Genomic DNA, 17,613 nt, shown 5'->3' with positions numbered 1-17,613 from the left:
ACTGTGGAATTCTGGGAGTTGAAGCCCACAAATCTTGCTGAGCTTGAAAATCACTGCTCTGTATTTTTCCTGGGTTTTCTGGCCCATTTGGAATCTCTATACTATTAAAACTCTTGTTGTCATGATCTTTACCTAGGTTAAGTAGTGGATCATAGAGAAGTATCTCAAATGGACTAACTTACATAATGCATCCAAAATCAGGATCAGTATTTCCGAAGAGAACAAAATTAGGGGAAGTTGTGGCTGCTTCACTACTGCTATGCTGCTGGGCTGCTGCTGTTGCAGTCATATGATCTTCTTGTTCAAATTCTGCTACAGTTTCCCAGCCAGTCTTGCAATCTATCACTTCCTCCCTCACCGACTAGCAAGAAATTGATTCATCATGTGGCTCTCAAGGAAAAACGTGCCTGAAGAAAGACCTGGATATTTTTATTGCTTTATGTGCCCCCTGCGGAGGCACACAACATGGACATGCATCTATATTCCATTCAGGAGAATGGGCCACTATGTATGTGTATCCATAGTGGTCCATTCATTTATAGTTGTTCACAAATTTGTGAAGTAGGTTCCCATTTTTAAACTGTTCTGAGGTAACAATGGCAATCTACAATATTGTAAAATAAATGAATCTTATCAACGTAATTATGCAAGTTGGAAATAGAGGGGGAAAGGTTTCGGTGAAGAGATGACACCAAACATCCCTGCAACGTGTCAAGGGGTGCAAGAGATAAACAGAGAATGAAAGGTCTGTATTTCTGCAGAGCCACAAGGAAAATTACAGAATGAGGAGACAAGAAAAGACAGAGGAGAAAAACGAAGATCAACTTTGAATGTGTGGCAGACATTAATTATTGCAAGAGTCCCTCAATGTGACTACCTCTGCCTTCAACATCAACATTTCAGCAGAGAAAGAAAAGCAAAGCAAAATACACAACTTGCACAGTGTAACATTTCTACTGATTTGGTACCATGGCCAAAGTCTGCCCTCACTCTCATAAATTCCTATTCTCTCGAAAAACCACCATTTTCTGCATTATGCAGTGCCCTTCGTATTGCAGGATAGGCAATGTGCAACCTCTGCCTAATAATGAACTTCTCATTTTATATAGCAATGGGGCACCTATTGCAAACAGGAAGTTTGGTTCAGCAAGAACATCAGATAATACAACTGCCTGGACTTCTTTTCTCCTCCCCTATCCATCTCAGGACTGCACAGTCTCTTCCTCTGGGCCTCTTTCTGGGAAATGTCTGTTTTGCCAAAACTCTCCCAAAAATGTTTCTTCATATGCACATTCTATCACAGAGCTAATGCCGCTCAGTTTCCCACAGAACTCCTTTGTTCAAGCAAACTCTCTGGATTGCTATCACATAAACTGGAATTGAAGGTCATCATTTTAATGAGATTGATAAAAATAGGATCACCAACATGATTTGCCAACATCCGATGATGGATATGGCACAAGAAGATGATTTTAATGAGGAAGTTGGATCTTTCAAAGCTTTGCAAAAGGAATGCATACAATAATGGAAGAATTCCACAGGAATCTCACTGTAGCAAATACAAACTTTGGTACATTCAAAAGTGACACTGTCATGATTCCAAGAATTCGCAGTCAATTTATCAGAAGGTGAAGTTGTCCTTCTTCAGCACACAAAGTTCCCAATTGCAGTCATGCTTTCCTCTCACTATATATAAAGCAAAAGGACAAATCATGGAGAAGGTGCTGATTAATCTGGAGAAACCAGCATTCCAGCATTGTCAGCTGTATGTTACTTTAAGCCAAGGAAAAAGAAATATAAACCACTATTCTTAAAGAATAGCAGATCAATCACAAATATTGTTATCTAAAACAGGGGGCCCCAACCTATGGGCCATGGCCTATTTACAAAATGCAAATGACCAGCTGTCTGCAAGGAATATAAATTGTTCCATTCTCCACCATCTAGTCAGAGGTGAAGAAGCTTCTTGGATGAGAAGTGAAATGTCTTCAAAGAAAAATCAGAAAGTCCAGTTGCCTCTTGAAGAAGCACCTTTGGGGCAACCATGACCTGGATGAATGAGAATCTCCGTAGATACATTAGCAGAATATTAATATTCAGTACATTTAAGTCAACAAACTACAGACATATGATTAAGGAATCGTACCATACAGAGGGAGGGATGAAGGAGATCTCTGTTCCACTTGCCACTGATAGCTTCCAAGTCTTCCATTATTTGATTACAAAATTATTGAGCATTTATGCAATAGAAGGGAAGCGTTTGCTGAAACATTTGTTCATGATCAGCCCTAATTTGTTCTTATTTGGTTGCCCTTGTAATTTTCAAACCATTTTTAAAAACTGGACAGAGATTTAGAATTGGAAGAGAGTCTGTTGAGAATTGGAAGAGAGTCTGTTGTCAGATTTGATTTGCAATTAGCCATAGTGGGTTTTTTTTTCCTAATGTAGTTGGATGTTTTGGATGCCATACTAATGTTAAAACCCGAAATATATAACTTCTATAAAAAGCAATTTTTATTAACAGTGCTGTCTTTGGACTTTCTTGCAGACTCTGAACTTGCCTTGATGTATAATGATTCATCAGTCCTAGAAAACCATCATCTAGCTGTTGGCTTCAAATTATTGCAGGAGGAGAATTGTGACATTTTCCAGAACTTGACAAAAAAGCAGAAGCAATCATTGAGGAAGATGGTCATTGACATTGTGAGTTGTTTTTATTTATCCATTATTTATTTATTTATGATTTTTAATGTATTCCATTTTTAAAGATGCATTTCATCATAAACTTGATATTACTTTCATTGTTTTGCTCTTATATAGCTCAAATGAAAAATGATATACCAGATATTTTGTGGGGGAGGTGGGGAGATAATTTGAAATAGGTCTTATATCTGATTTATAAAAGTTATGTTTCCATAAGATCTATCTGCTGATTAAGATATTTTCACTGACTGTCTCTTTAATTCCCTTACCAAGATTTAATAGCTTCTAAAACAAAAGCAATTATTGTGACCTTTATCTTTTGTTTCTCCTCCAAGGTCCTTGCCACAGATATGTCTAAGCATATGAATCTATTGGCCGATTTGAAAACAATGGTTGAAACCAAGAAAGTGACTAGCTCTGGAGTTCTACTTCTCGATAACTATTCAGACAGGATTCAGGTAAGATACTCTGCATTTTAAACAAGTTGTATTCTTTCTTCACCTCATTACATTCAGATGACCAGTGTGTCTTGACTTTTTGAACTGACTACCATCCCTTTTGTCAAAACATTTTCCCAGTTATGGCTGCTTATAGGGCATTCTTCCTTGATGAGGTGCTTCATCTTACAGTGGTACTTCACTCTTCCTTGATTGTTCATTTAGTGACGCTAATCTACACTGACTAATGATTAATCAGTTTGTTCTGCTAAGCACAGCTTTTTCAGCTTGCAGAAACACTGTTACAAGTGAAGCAGTGCAGACTACCTGCATACCCATACCTATTAGTAAAGGTACAGAAATGCTTTTTTTTTTCAGCCAGAGCCTAAATATAAACTGTCAAGATTAGGTGCAATCCATTATGTCCCCACTGTATTTTGTTGTTCAAATGTGAACACTATCTTTACACAAATGCGTATATACACAAGTAGGAGTGTCTGAAGTTTCAATCCGTTGCTTTGGTTGGCTAGTTGATTGGATGGTTTTGTTTGCTGAAATGTTTCTTAACCCACAAAGTTCTACTTAGGAGTGAAGGGATGGAATTACTTTAAATGTGCACTCATGTTATCAAAATTTTAAAATTAAATTTCATTCTTAAACCCATTTTTAACATTAAGCAGTACCCAACGCTGAAGTTTGGCTTTCAAAATTTCATTCAAATGCTCATGCAGCCTGCAGGCCAGACCTAATTTAGACTATTCTGTCAGTGTCTGAATTTTTTTTCCTGCTCTTGAGGGTGGCTAACAGGCTTGATTAATTCCCACATATCTTCATAACTGATCAGTCTTGCACTTACAACATTTCTGGCCTTTTAATATAGGCAAAGCTATAGATGTGAGATAATTGGTAGCTATTAATGCCAGTGTGAAAAACGAACAGCATATCATCCTCCTGGTGTTCAGAATAAACCTTGCACTCCATGAATTTTCAAGATTTCTGTTTTCTCACCCACTAAATGTGCAAATGGAAAAAGAGTAGAATAACACCACAAGTTTTCTCAATATTTTTTTTCCCTGTTTAATTTAGGTTCTACAAAATATGGTACACTGTGCAGATCTAAGCAATCCAACAAAGCCACTCCAGTTATATCGGCAATGGACAGATAGAATAATGGAAGAGTTCTTTCGTCAGGGAGATCGAGAAAGAGAAAGAGGCATGGAAATAAGTCCCATGTGTGATAAACACAATGCATCTGTAGAAAAATCACAGGTAATCATTTAATTGAAAGATGAAAAATCAATGTAGTTGATTTAGAGCAGGGGTGTCAAACTCACGTGATTACAGTGGCATCACGTGACGTATCGGGACTCCCCCCCCCTTCACTAAATCGGGCATGGACGTAGCCAGCATGTAATGCATCCAGCCTGCAGGCCATGAGTTTGACAGCCCTGACTTAGAGAATACTGTAAACTCTTCAAGGAAATAGGCAATAACTGTTGATTAATGCCTGACATTCAGCATAGTCCAGATCAGGAAACTGATTGTACAGGAAGACAAGAACTATGTTACATTTAAAAGGCTATCCTAATAGAATCTTGGAAGACTGGTTGGACTTTATCTCCTCTTCCTTTTATATCTCAGTGAAACAGAGTCTCCCTGAGTTTGTTCCCAATGTTATCTCATTCCCCTTGATGTAAGGGATATTTTTTTGCTTGTAACATATTTCTTGTTTATTTCCCTCAAGGTCCTCTTTACACAAATGGTTGATATAATACTAAAGCCTACAAAATAATGAAAGATTAATTTGAAGTTTTCATTTAAGAACAAAAATAATATAGAAAATAACTAAATAAAAAAATAGCTTCTTATGAAGTTAATTTTAATAAATAATGTGATACACCTAATTCCTTCCTTCTTTAGAATAACAACATCTCTTAATTCTACATTGTAACAGGTGGGTTTTATAGACTATATTGTTCACCCTCTCTGGGAGACCTGGGCTGACCTTGTCCACCCAGATGCCCAAGACATCTTAGATACATTGGAGGACAATCGTGAATGGTACCAGAGCACAATCCCTCAGAGTCCTTCTCCTTCATCGGATGACCAAGAGGAAGGTAGACAAGGACAAACTGAAAAATTTCAGTTTGAACTAACATTGGAAGAAGATGGTGAATCAGACACAGAGAAGGACAGTGGAAGTCAAGTGGAAGAAGATACCAGCTGCAGTGACACCAAGACTCTTTGCACCCAAGACTCAGAGTCCACAGAAATTCCACTTGATGAGCAAGTGGGAGAAGAGGTGGTAGAGGAGGAGGAAGAGGAGAATCAGTCAGAACCTTGTGTGCTAGAAGAACGGTCTCCTGATACGTAACAGTGCATAGCTCTCTCTATACTCTCTCCTTTTCTGTTTTTAAAAGCTGAAAATGGTTTCCAAAGTGCATATCATATGGCACAACCATGATCATGCCTCACTGTCATCTGCCAGAGTTGTTTGTTGATCAAAAACTTAGTTCAGCACTCAGGATTAGTGTGACCAGAATTGTTCATCTCCATGGCACCAGAGAATGAAGGAAAACATCTGCAAAGAACAGTTGAATGAAGAGTTCAGCTTGGCTGATTTGATGAGAGACTGACAGCACTCACAGCTGTTTTTCACAAGGAGTAAAGGCTGGTCCAAAGCTAATGTGAGTGTGTGTGTGAGATTATATGTGTGTTTTGTATTAGGTTTTAATTTCATGAGGAGGCAATTAATACCATACCTTTAATGATTAACACCAGAATCTAAAGAAAGTGACCAGCAAATGAATCAAGTTGTCTAGTGGGAAAACAAATGCACTCAAATATGGGGATACAACATGAACCAGTAGGAAGATGAAGCTGTGGAAATCACATACTTTTCTAATTTCAAGTCTTCCTGACACATGACTGAAAAAGGTGTAGCTCAATGGTTGCACTGAAGTCTGCATTTTGTATCATATGTAAAACAGAAATCTTTTTGTAGAGTTTACTTTTATTATTAAATGTGTTGGGTTATTATATTTAAAAGAATGCAACACCCTCCGAATTTCATCTGCCAGTGGCTTTCTCTTCCTCCCTCTTCTCCTATCCCCAAAAAAGAGTAACTTGCAAGTTTTCAGTACATGTATATGCTACACTGGATAAATTGAATTTTATATTTGTTTGCACTTAGATTTTCATAGCAATTCCTTCAACTGTTATAAAATAGCTTTTGTTTTATAGACCAATGATACGTATATGATGCTCTGTTAATTCTCTCTCACCCATCCACCTACCTAGTCTCTTATGGTAGGTAAACACTTTGTTTTCTATCTTCTTTTTTCTTTGTAAATGTCCAAAAGCAGCAATATATTATCTGCTATGAGCTCTTTGACCTCACAGATAGCTTAGTCCTGCAGATCCAAGGTTTATGGTTGTGGGTTAATTCCCCTCAACCAAACCAATTATTTTTGAAATCTAGTGGAACACTAGAGTAGCAGTTTCCCAACATTTGGGTTGCAACAATTGAGGGGTGGCAGGAATGTGGACCATTAGGATTCAATCTTCCTATAGTAGATGCATTGGGGTTCAGAAGGTTGAAATGAATGACAATAGTGCATAGAAACTTGAGAATGCCCAAAACAAACATTGGATACTCATAAGTATGAATAAATTTGGATCTGAGGTTTTCAGATCTATGGCCAGTATAAGGGTGACTTTCCTATTATATACACAAATGTTTTATTTGCTAACTGAATATTTCCTTTTCCACAAGACAGTTTGTTGGCATGAACAATAGCATTGTAGGAGTCTTTTGCCCCAATGACTTACTAAGACCAACAAATGCTTTGGTTGGGGGCATGCGGGCAACTGTCATTGCACAGTACTTCAGATTGTATTTGTGCAAACAGGTCAGGAATAAATTGTTTCTAAGGGATTTTTTTTCCCCGTCAAAAACTTTTTGAGAGGGTTTGTGCTATTATGGGAAGTGCACTACTCTACAAATCTGACAGATTGTTAAGGGGGGGGGAGTTTTGCAGAGCAAAGTGTAGACTGCCATCCATTGTAGAATTATATTATGGCTGTTAATTAAAGTGGGATTTGTGTATCTAATTTTAAATTTGGCTGTAGCTGTAGCATACAGCTATAATTATGTGTAGGAAATCTATGCACAGTAGCAGACATTAATGCAGATTGAAGTCTGTGAGGATTGAAAAGGGCCATCCTCACTTGACCTGTGCTGCCTTTCTCTTGCCAGATTGCATTAGTAGGCACATATTCATGCTGCTTTATCAACATGGTACATTTCCTTGACCACATAGATTGTCTCTCTTTGGTCTACATTTGCATAAAACAGCTCCTCACCGTATGAAAAAGCTTTGCACAGAGTTATTGTAATCCCAGTATTGAAGCAATTTGGTTGGACTGGGTTTGAATCATGAGTCTTTGTTTTGCTGCAATGAAAACAGAAATGGGATTGGATTGGATGGAGCCTAAATTAATAAGGCTTTAGTCTCATTGTAATCAATGGAACTATTCCTTCATTTATTTAGAATTAAGACTTGTTTTATACATCAAGCTCTTATGGTAAGCACTGAATAATGAGGATTTTAAAAAAATGTTTTAATGTGTTGACTCTTTCTTAGTTCTTAATGCCTTTTGTTAAAAAAAATACCAGCTAGGGAAATGAATGGAAGAATACCATCAAATTGCTGTTAGCATGAATTCATGGCCTCTCCTTCACTACTTCGACATTTGTACAGTCCCCAAGAGTGCCTGGAATTTTAATGAAAAAAAAAAAAGCAATATAAATTCCAAAAATCTAAATGGACATAGAAGGGTATTTTTTTCTGCACTAATAGTTTAATCAATAAAGAGGAGTGCTCTCTGGCTTGAGCCAGCAAGTTCTGAGGAAAGAACTGTTAAATACATAAATATCTTCGCTTTTTAACAAGATTTCCCAAATGTTAATTTCAAGGAGGTTTCATTCATTGCTGGATCTTGTTAGAGCGCACACTGTAAGATTAAACTTTCAAAGAAAATGGAGACTGTATTGTGTAAAAATGCACCCATACACATGGACAATCAAATGACAGAAAGCGTAATAATTTTTAGAGCCAGGGATTGAATGCACTGTACAATCTTTTCTGTTTTCTTTTTATTTTATTTTGCCTGAAGTGTGTGATAGCACACACATGACTGAAAAAAATATATTAAAAGGTGACTTTACATGTGCTCTCTGTTTTTGCCACAAGTAAAATGCAAAGCATTGGTACAGTTTTGAAAAGGAGGGTGGGAGAATGGGGAAAAGGTGAGAGGAATATGAGTTTGCATTTATACTTTAGCTTGCAAGTTACTGTTCTTGGTAATGTTGTGTCTGTTCCTTTTGATTTCTGATTTCATGTCATTGTTTCAAAAAAATGTGATCAGATAATATAGGTAGAACAAATCACATTCAAAAGCTTTTTTAAAAAAAGAACTTGAGAATGAAATGAATTTTACAACATTGTCATTTATTTTACAATGCATTTATTTATTTTTATTTGTGCCATGCATATTTTTTTCTCACCAAATGACCTTACTTGTAATAAGTCTTGTTTGTCTCTGTTTACAGCTATGTATTTATTGTAATGTATATAATGTAATGTTAATTGTAAATTATAAGTTCTTATTATAACATCATCTTGCCGGGATGGTGTTGCTATATTTGGAAACTCTTGGTGAGAGAATTAATATTGTGTATACATACTCCCCTTGTACATTTTTCCCCTTGTGTAATATATCCTATATCACCTTAGAGCTTGTTTATGGAAGAGTTGAGAAAAACGATAAAATACATAGATATATAAATTAAAAGCTGCAGGTCTTTGGTCCCAGGGCTGTGCCTTAACCTTAAACAAAATTTTCTTCTGTTTTGCTGCATTTGGAAAAAAGGTTGTAGCAAACATGGGCTGGGCGTATCTCCAATATGCTTTTTTTTTAATAGAAGGACTTCAGTTGTGTCCCATCTAGGAATGTTTTCTTTTCCACTCTCTAGGATCCACTGAAGCTGAGTTTTGGGGAGAAGGTTTTTTTTTTTAAAGGGTAAGATGGCAAGAGACTGTGCAGCTGAAACTGCCATCTTGACTCTTTGTGACACCATGTGGATGCCCCTGCTGGCATCTGACCTCCTTTTGAATAAATGCCTTCTCTCTAATGGAATATACATTCCCCTTCAAAGCATTTCTTGAGGGATTATTCACCTTTCTTAGAGAAAGTAAAGGAAAAACAAATGCTACCAACACTTAATCAACAAGAATGAGTATTAATCAATGGCAGCTACTGCTCTCAAGCCCCACTGAAACAAGGCAGTCACTTTCTGTCCATACCAAGGCAATTCATATAGGCAGATTATTTAATACAGTGGCTCTCCAGATTAGACCTGTATTGATATTGCACTGTATACAGGACCTATTCCCTCCAATAAGCTTTCAGGTAGCCGAAGCTTACTTCTGTATGAATGGATTTGCAGAAGACTGTCTGTAGCTTTTCTACATCCTTGAAACACTACCGTTGGTTTTAGACCAGTGTTTCCCAACCTTGGCACTGGCTGGACTTCAACTCCCAGAATTCCCCAGCCAGCAAATGCTGGCTGGGGAATTCTGGGAGTTGAAGTCCAAACATCTTCAAGTTACCAAGGTTGAGAAACACTATTTTAGACAAAATCAACAATGGCCTGAAATATGTCTCGCTGCTGCTCTTGGACATGAAGCTTCGTAGTTCAGATACCTCATCCCCATTCCACCCACGCCCAGCCCATGTAGCATGTGATTGCTCGGTGAAAGGAGAGATTCTTTTTCAAGAAAAACAGAGCCGCCTCCTTGACACAAACTGTAGATTTTAGCAGCCCTGGCCCAAAGGAATACGATCGCTTTTGTTTTACACAATATAAAAGGGACACTATTACAACAGAATTCCTGGACAATATTTTTGTTGTTTTCAGTTGGTTTTGTTTCCTTTGGGTATGTCTTTAGAGTGACAGAGTATGCGAACATTGCAAATAATTCAATGGTTTCTTAGCCTCTCTTACAGCCTATGGAATAGTACTGTATGTCAGATACCTTCATATGAAATTTTTATATGCAATGGAAATAAAAGCATGGGTTGATTCTGCCTAGGTAATTTCATTTGACTGGTTTTTTTGCATGTCAATTTATATTAACACAATTATTGTCCCATAAATGCAAAGGTTGGTCTAAAATACAAGGTGAAAAGAGGAATGGGAGTTGGGTGATGTTATGGTTGGATGTACAAACAATTGTGCAGGGAACTCATTTGAAATAGGAGCAAAAAGAGTTAAACCCAACTTCCTCTTACTAAGTGAAAAAAAACCTGCTACAGAGCAAAAATTTAAAAATAATCTTGGCTAGCCAACAAATGTTTTCTATGTTGCCTTATCATTATGAATCTGGAACAGGCTTCAAGAAACGTATGGGAGTGGTAAATTAAGTGTCCTACAGTCTGTGTAACTTAATCTATCCCATCATTTCTAACGTACCTATACAAAATACATAAATCTAGAATTAGAGAATAGATAAATAGAAAGATTTGATAGATGTTTGCACACATAGGTCAGACAAGGATGTCTAGCTGAGTTTTATTTGTTCTTCAAAGGAAGGCCTGATTAGTACTTGAATGGGAGACCATCGTGGTATGTCAAGCGACATTGGGAAGTTGAAAACCATTGTGGAAAAAAGTGGCGAAAAACCTACACGGACATGAAACAGCCAACAAGATTGAAGCGTGAATCAGAGAAGATTCCATTTTACCCTATTGCAACACAAATTATTGTGCTGCACTTAAGAGAAAAAAAATGCACCTGGGAACCCATCGAGGTTTTCTTTCTATAAATCTTGTTTGTAAGAACAGAGGCTTGTTTTAAAGTTTAATTGTGGTTTGGAAAATTTTGACAGATGGAGGATGGTCTGCTTGTACCTTCTGTGATAAGGCATCCCTATTGAACAATTGCCTTCCCGTCTGCAGATGTATTGGGGCATTTCAAGAGGCTGCTTTTAATTGTTAGGCTGTTGCAAAGCCTAATTTTAGTAGGGGTTGTGTGCGCATGTCTCTGTGGGTGAGAGGAAGAAAGAGTGAAAAATGAGAGATGTGCGAGAGTGAGAGAATAAGGTGAATATATGACAGAATGGGGTGTGTATATTTGGGAAATGATCAAGAATATAATATTGATATGTGAGAAAGAAAGTGCTGGGGGGGGGGAAATGAAAGAGAAAAGTTTGAGGAAAAAGTGGAGTGTTTGCATGAGAGAGAATCCTGACAGAAGCGAGTTTATAGAATATATTGGGAAAGGAACCATGGATTATGTCCTCACTGAAATGCCAGCTGTCATTGGATCTATCCTTGCACTCTGCATGCAAATCCACACATAGGTGCCTTGGGTGAAAAATGTTATCCCAGCAATTATACTATTGTCTGGTCACTGCTATGTAACAATTCTTAAGACATGAGGTTAGTTTTGTTGCTCCTGCAATGAAAATGACTGTGGAAACTGCTTAGAAAATTAACAGGCTACAACATGCCAGAGAAGCATATGAAGGTGGATGAATGGGACTTCAATGGAAAGAAGACATGAAATGTGTATGAGAAAAGAATTTATTAAGTGTTACAAAATTGCTGAGAGAAAGCTGTTAACAAAATGTGTGCAGCAAAAAATAGAATTGCAAAATGTGATTAAGAACAAGGAACAGGGAAGAATAAAAGAGAAAACATTACATGGTTTTGATTGAAATATGTGACATTTTTGGAAACGGATGAAGGCACCGAAACAAAGAATCACCAGCAGAAGAATGGGACTTAGATCAAAGTGATATAATTATTTGGGTTGAAACAGGAAGTGAGAGAATGCTGGAAGTTCGACTTCAGAGATATGTATGAGAAAGATATCAAAAAGCAGTATGGAAGGGAATGCTATAAATATTAATGTTCAAAAGAAAAATAGATGAAAAAACATAATATTGCCAGAATGTTGAAAAATGGAAAGGTAGGTGTAGAAATGTCACTGGAAAAAGCATTAAAATCTGAAAATGGTTTGCTCATAGCTGTGTTGATGAGCCTTTTTTCCACTGAGTGTGCAGGCGCGGGGGGAGCACCAGAACCCGGAAGAGCAATTTTCCGGCCACGCATGCACATGCCGGGAATCTGAGCTGCTGGTTTCCAGTGCGCGCAGGCGCACTAGTCACCTAGACTTCCGGCTTCTGATGAGTATGCACATGTAAAGCCCAGCTGGTCAGCGGGCATGTGCATGCTGGAAACGGGAAGCTACATAAGAAAGGAGATCAAATTGATTGTTGTGAGGAGGAGGGGGGGAGGGTTTTTTTTTTTTTTGCAGAATTATGATTGAAAAGATGACAATGAGAAAAAATTGGGAAGTGCAATATGATTTTATGCCAGACAGGACAGAAAAAGTTGCTTTTTAGCTGGTCATTGGGAAATACATGTCTGAAAAAAGAAAGTGAACGTAAATGCTGGTAATCCTTATGACCACAACTGGGAGTGCAATTTTTGTTGCTAAGTAAGAAAATTATTAAGTGAGATGCACCCTATTTTATGACCGTTTTAGCCATGGTTGTAAGCAAATCACTGCAGATGTTAAGTGAATCACGTTGTTAAGCGAATCTGGACTTGCCCATTGACTTCCCTTGTCAGAAGCAACCAGGGGAGGTTGCTAATAGCAATCATGTGACCCCAGGATGCTGCAACCAGCAGACAGGCCAGTTGCCAAGCAACCAAATTTTGATCATGTAACTGTGGGACTTGCTCCAATGGTTGTAAGTGCAAGGATTAGCTGCGAGTCACTTTTTTCAGAATATTTTATCGTGTCACATAGAATTGCAGAGCTTCAGGAAAATCAAAATGACAGATAAGATGACAAATGCCCTCATAACTGGGACAACTGCAATTCAGGCCAGTGTAGGAACTGAAGCTCCTGCAGCCATCTGTTGTGAGTGGGGGTGGGGGAGAAAGACTGGAGAATAAAGCCTTACAAATTTGCTGAAAAGATACAGGGCTGAAGAGGTATGAAACCCTAGGGCGTCGGTGCTCATCTCTGTTTCAAAGCCGAAGAGCCAGCGCTGTCCAAAGACGTCTCCGTGGTCATGTGGCTGGCATGACTAAACACTGAAGGTCCACGGAACGCTGTTACCTTCCCACCAAAGATGGTTCCTATTTTTCTACTTGGATTTTTACATGGTTTTGAACTGCTAGGTTGGCAGAAGCTGGGACAAGCAACAGGAGCTCATTCCGTTACACGGTGCTAAGAATTTGAACTGCCAACCTTTCTGATCGAGAAGCTCAGCGTCTTAGCCACTGAGCCACTGCATCCCTCAAGAGATCCTTACATATGAGTAATTTCTCATACATTGTTACGCTAAATACTAGCATAGCTTATAGGGTTAAAAGAGAGAAAGAGGAAAAGAAGCAAGAAAGTCAGAGGTCTATTGGAATAGTCATTAGAAAGATGGGATAAAATTAACCATGGGGCAGGGCGAGCAAACCTGGTGTAACTTAAATGTCAGACATTTTTGGGTGCTTGAGAATGGTATCAAGAGAAGCAATAATGCAAATTGGATGGGATTGGATTTTTCATTCTTTTTGTTTCTTAAGAAAAAGGGAGGATTGAAGAGATTTGTTGTTTTTAGTTGCGAAGTCATGTCTGACCCATTGCGATCCCATGAACAATGTTTCTCCAGGCCTTTCTGTCCTCTACCATCCTCTGGAGTCCATTTAAGCTCATGCCTACTGCTTCAGTGACTCCACCCAGCTACCTCATTCTCTGCCGTCCCCTTCTTCTTTTGCCTTCAATCTTTCCCAGCATTAGGCTCTTCTCCAGTGAGTCCTTCCTTCTCATTAAATGCCCAAAGTACTACAGATTTTGTGCGCTGTAATTACTGACTCCAAATTGTCACCAGTTTTAACTAAAATAATAAAGATCAGAAGAGGCCCCAATCCAAACTAACAATCCAAAATAAAACTTAAGACTTCAGATCCCTCAGTAGGAAAGAAAGTATAGCTTGGTGCACCTGGAAGTGAACAGATTAGAGAAAGCTGCTTTGGATCCATGCACATAGCAAACATCAAGCCATATGGCTTTAGGTGATTCCAAGGGGAAAGGAGTGTTAGAAAAACTCAAGAAGACAGCTGTGATTACATGATTGCAGTTGCCATCTTGACTTTTTGGTTCTTATTGCAGATGCCCCTAAGTGATACCTTCTTGGAAATTTATGCTGAGTTCCATAATCTAAATTGACAAAAAATAAGAATAAAAAATAAATAGAAAGGACAGATGATTAAATTATGCACAGTAGCAGCCTAACTCTTTTTCTAACCCTCTCCTACACTTTCCAGATACATGAGTCTTCAGCTCCTATCAGACTTGCTGGCTGGAAAGATAGCATCTAACACATCCAGACAGAAGTTGATTGGGAAAGACTAGGCTAGAGTGGGACTAAAACATCTTTTTAAAAAACAGAATAGGAAAATGTGGCAGAGGAGAAGGGACTTGCACTGGTCTGATAAGGATCTATGCTGCCGACAAAATAGAACAACCAGTGGGTAAGAGTAAAATTTACTATTCAATTATTCTCTTAACAAATTTCTTCTTCTTCTTCTTCTTCTTCTTCTTCTTCTTCTTCTTCTTCTTCTTCTTCTTCTTCTTCTTCTTCTTCTTCTTCCTCCTCCTCCTCTTCCTCCTCCTCTTCCTCCTCCTCCTCCTCTTCCTCCTCCTCCTCCTTCTCCTCCTTCTCCTTCTCCTCCTCCTCCTCCTGTATTCCCGCAAGTGCACGGTCCACTTTTGGGATCATTGAACACCACTTTGCACGGTTAGCTGCATCTCTATGGTGCCGGTCCATGGTTTACATATCTTTGTTGATGGTATCTTGCCATCTCTGATTTGGGTGCCCCCAAGGTTGCTGGCCATTGACTTCTAGTTTTTATGTAAACATGGCAATGGTGCAAGGTGATGCTCTCTGGACATATCCATTCTAGCAGAGTTGGCCTTCTCTCATCTTCTCTATAATTGGTGCCACATTAAATTCTTGTTGAATGGTGTCATTTGTGATGGTCAGAAAGGGAGATGCCCAATATCCAACAGAACATTCACATTTCCATGGCATGGAGATAGCTTTTGATCCCTATTGTTGCTGCCCAGCATTCAGTGCCATACAGTGCAATAGGGCAGATGGTTGTCTTGTAAATCTTAGATTTAAGATGGGTTGGCATTTGTCACATAACACACCAGTGAATTCTTGCCGACACATCCAGGCTGCATTCACCCTTCCTTGCACCTTGCCATTGATGTCACCATTGTCTTGGAGGTAGGATCCCAGATACACTGTTCCCTCTAAGGTGCGCGCGTGCGCGGCCGCGCACGTCGCTAGAAACCTCCGCGCAGAGCTTTCTAACTGCCGCGCAGAGCTTTCTACCAAAGCAAACGTGGAGAAGTCCTTTGCAGGCAGCTAGAACTGGCCGCTTGCAAAGGACCTCCCCAGACTTGTTTTGATGAGCCGCCAGTCCTCTTGCTTCTTCTCCTTCACCAGCAAAGCTCCCGCAGTGGTGCCTCTCTCTCCACGCGGAGCACCTGAGCTGGCCCCCGCGTTATCCCTCCCCCTTCCTCCTCTGCCATGCTTTTGAGGCCGCGGGAGCTAGTAGGAAAGCGGCGGAGGTGGAGGCGATGGCAGGGATAACCCAGAGCCCAGCTGAGGTGCTCCGAGCGAAGGGGGAGGCACCACCGCCGCTGCTTTGCCGGTGAAGGAGAAGGAGCAAGAGGACTGGCAGCTTTGAAATGGTCCCGCCGGCTGCAGATTTGATTCAGCGTAAGCAGGGGCCGAACACATGCTGAGCCGACTTTGCGCAGTGAGGCGGAGTAATTCAACCCCCCCCCAAAGAACACGTCTCTCTCTCTCTCTCTCTCTCTCTCTCTCTCTCTCTCTCTCTGTGTGTGTGTGTGTGTGTGTGTGAGAGAGAGAGAGAGAGAGAGAGTGTGTGTGTGTGAGAGAGAGAGAGAGAGAGAGAGTTGGATCAAAATTGGTGGCCAAAGGAGTGGAGGGAAGGAAGGAAGGAAGCCCTGCCCCCTGTGAAAAAAACTGAAGATGGAGCAGTGAATGAATAAACCATAAAAGCAACAAACAGTTAATGCGTAAGTAAGCTGAGGAGGAAGTTCTCAACTAAGGAAGAAATATTAGAAAGAAATATAAAAAGCTCAATATGCCAAAACACTTATTTTAGTCTTCATTTAATTACTTGTATTGTAGTCTGATGTAACATCTTTTTAAAGTTAACGTTAGTTAGAAAAGATAGGGTACAAAACTTAAATAATAATAAAAATTCTACATTCATTTTGAAAAATAAATGCAATACTTGATAATAAGGTTTCTATAAAGATATGAAATTAATCTTTATTTAAAATAGTTTTGGCATGGCATATCATTTTATTGACTCAGTTGGAAATTATGTGGATGTTGTATCTGATTCTGAGGCATATATATTCTTAAGTAACATAACATATAGCATATTGTCCAAACTTGCTAGACTATTTAATTGATCTTATTACTTTAAAGGGGGAGAGTTTCATGATAAATTATTTTATTACATTTATGTTGTATTTATATATTATATTTATTACATTTATATTCCACATTATATATTTGTATTGTTATTTTAGTGTTTATTGTCAATTTTGATAGATATATTGATATATCAATACTGATTTTAATCATACTAAATAACAATTACTGCTATTATTTATCAGCATTAAATATTTACATTTTTAATATCGAGTTAGTCATATTTTAGAATAATAGGATTATCTTTTAATAGGATAATTGGCAAAATCTAATTCACATGTGATGGGTTGCATTCCAAAGGAATGTGAGAGGACAGGTTGCCTGCAAAATGCCAGGACCCAGGACCTGTTGGTGCCATGTCTCTCTCTAGCCAGTCTAATGATCTAAAAGCTGAGCAGAAGTCTTTTTTTTTTCAGGGTGAGCGGAAAAGTATAGTGTTTGAGTAGCACATTTTCATGCCTGGCATTCATCAGGCTGAAACCTCGCTCACAATTGGTGCTTGGCGCTTGGAATGTTGCGCAAATGTCCAGCAGACGAGACAGAAGTTCAAACTGTTGCTCTCTTAGGTGCTCAGGCATGAAACTGTGCCGCTCAAACACTATACTTTTCCGCTCACCCTGAAAAAAAATTAGAGGGAACATTGCCCAGATACCGAAAAATGTCCACCTTCTTTAGGTTTTCTCCATTGATTTGAAGTGTTAGAAATCTAAGTTGGATATCATTTGGTGCTTTCTCTCAAAGGATAACTTAGTTTGGATCGATGATCAAAGCACCCATTTTTCAAACATTAGTTCTTCTGTTTTTCTGTATGTGGAGAAGTTTTCTGGATTGTGTTCCTCTTTGTTATTCAATTCATT

At 38.8% G+C, this 17,613-nt stretch overlaps 1 protein-coding gene across 8 annotated transcripts in view; it reads left to right on the top strand.

The window, feature by feature from the left end:
* PDE4D (phosphodiesterase 4D) overlaps positions 1 to 10,296 on the top strand; it is a 734,024-nt gene extending 723,728 nt beyond the window's left edge. For all 8 annotated transcript variants that reach the window (XM_087715532.1, XM_087715533.1, XM_087715538.1 and 5 more), the window contains 4 exons: positions 2,549 to 2,703; positions 3,039 to 3,161; positions 4,227 to 4,409; positions 5,095 to 10,296. In XM_087715532.1, the coding sequence (XP_087571658.1) occupies positions 2,549 to 2,703; positions 3,039 to 3,161; positions 4,227 to 4,409; positions 5,095 to 5,514 (881 nt within the window). In that variant the 3' untranslated portion in view covers positions 5,515 to 10,296. The remainder of the gene's footprint in view (positions 1 to 2,548; positions 2,704 to 3,038; positions 3,162 to 4,226; positions 4,410 to 5,094) is intronic.
* The last annotated feature ends 7,317 nt before the right edge of the window (positions 10,297 to 17,613 follow it).

This window comes from Thamnophis sirtalis, unplaced genomic scaffold (genome assembly GCF_051295495.1).
Source record: "Thamnophis sirtalis isolate CommonGarterSnake01/CBP01778 unplaced genomic scaffold, rThaSir2_p1.2 scaffold_5, whole genome shotgun sequence".
NCBI lineage: Eukaryota > Metazoa > Chordata > Lepidosauria > Squamata > Natricidae > Thamnophis > Thamnophis sirtalis.
Note: the sequence above shows the minus strand (reverse complement) of the source record. Positions and strands in the feature narration are given on the sequence as shown.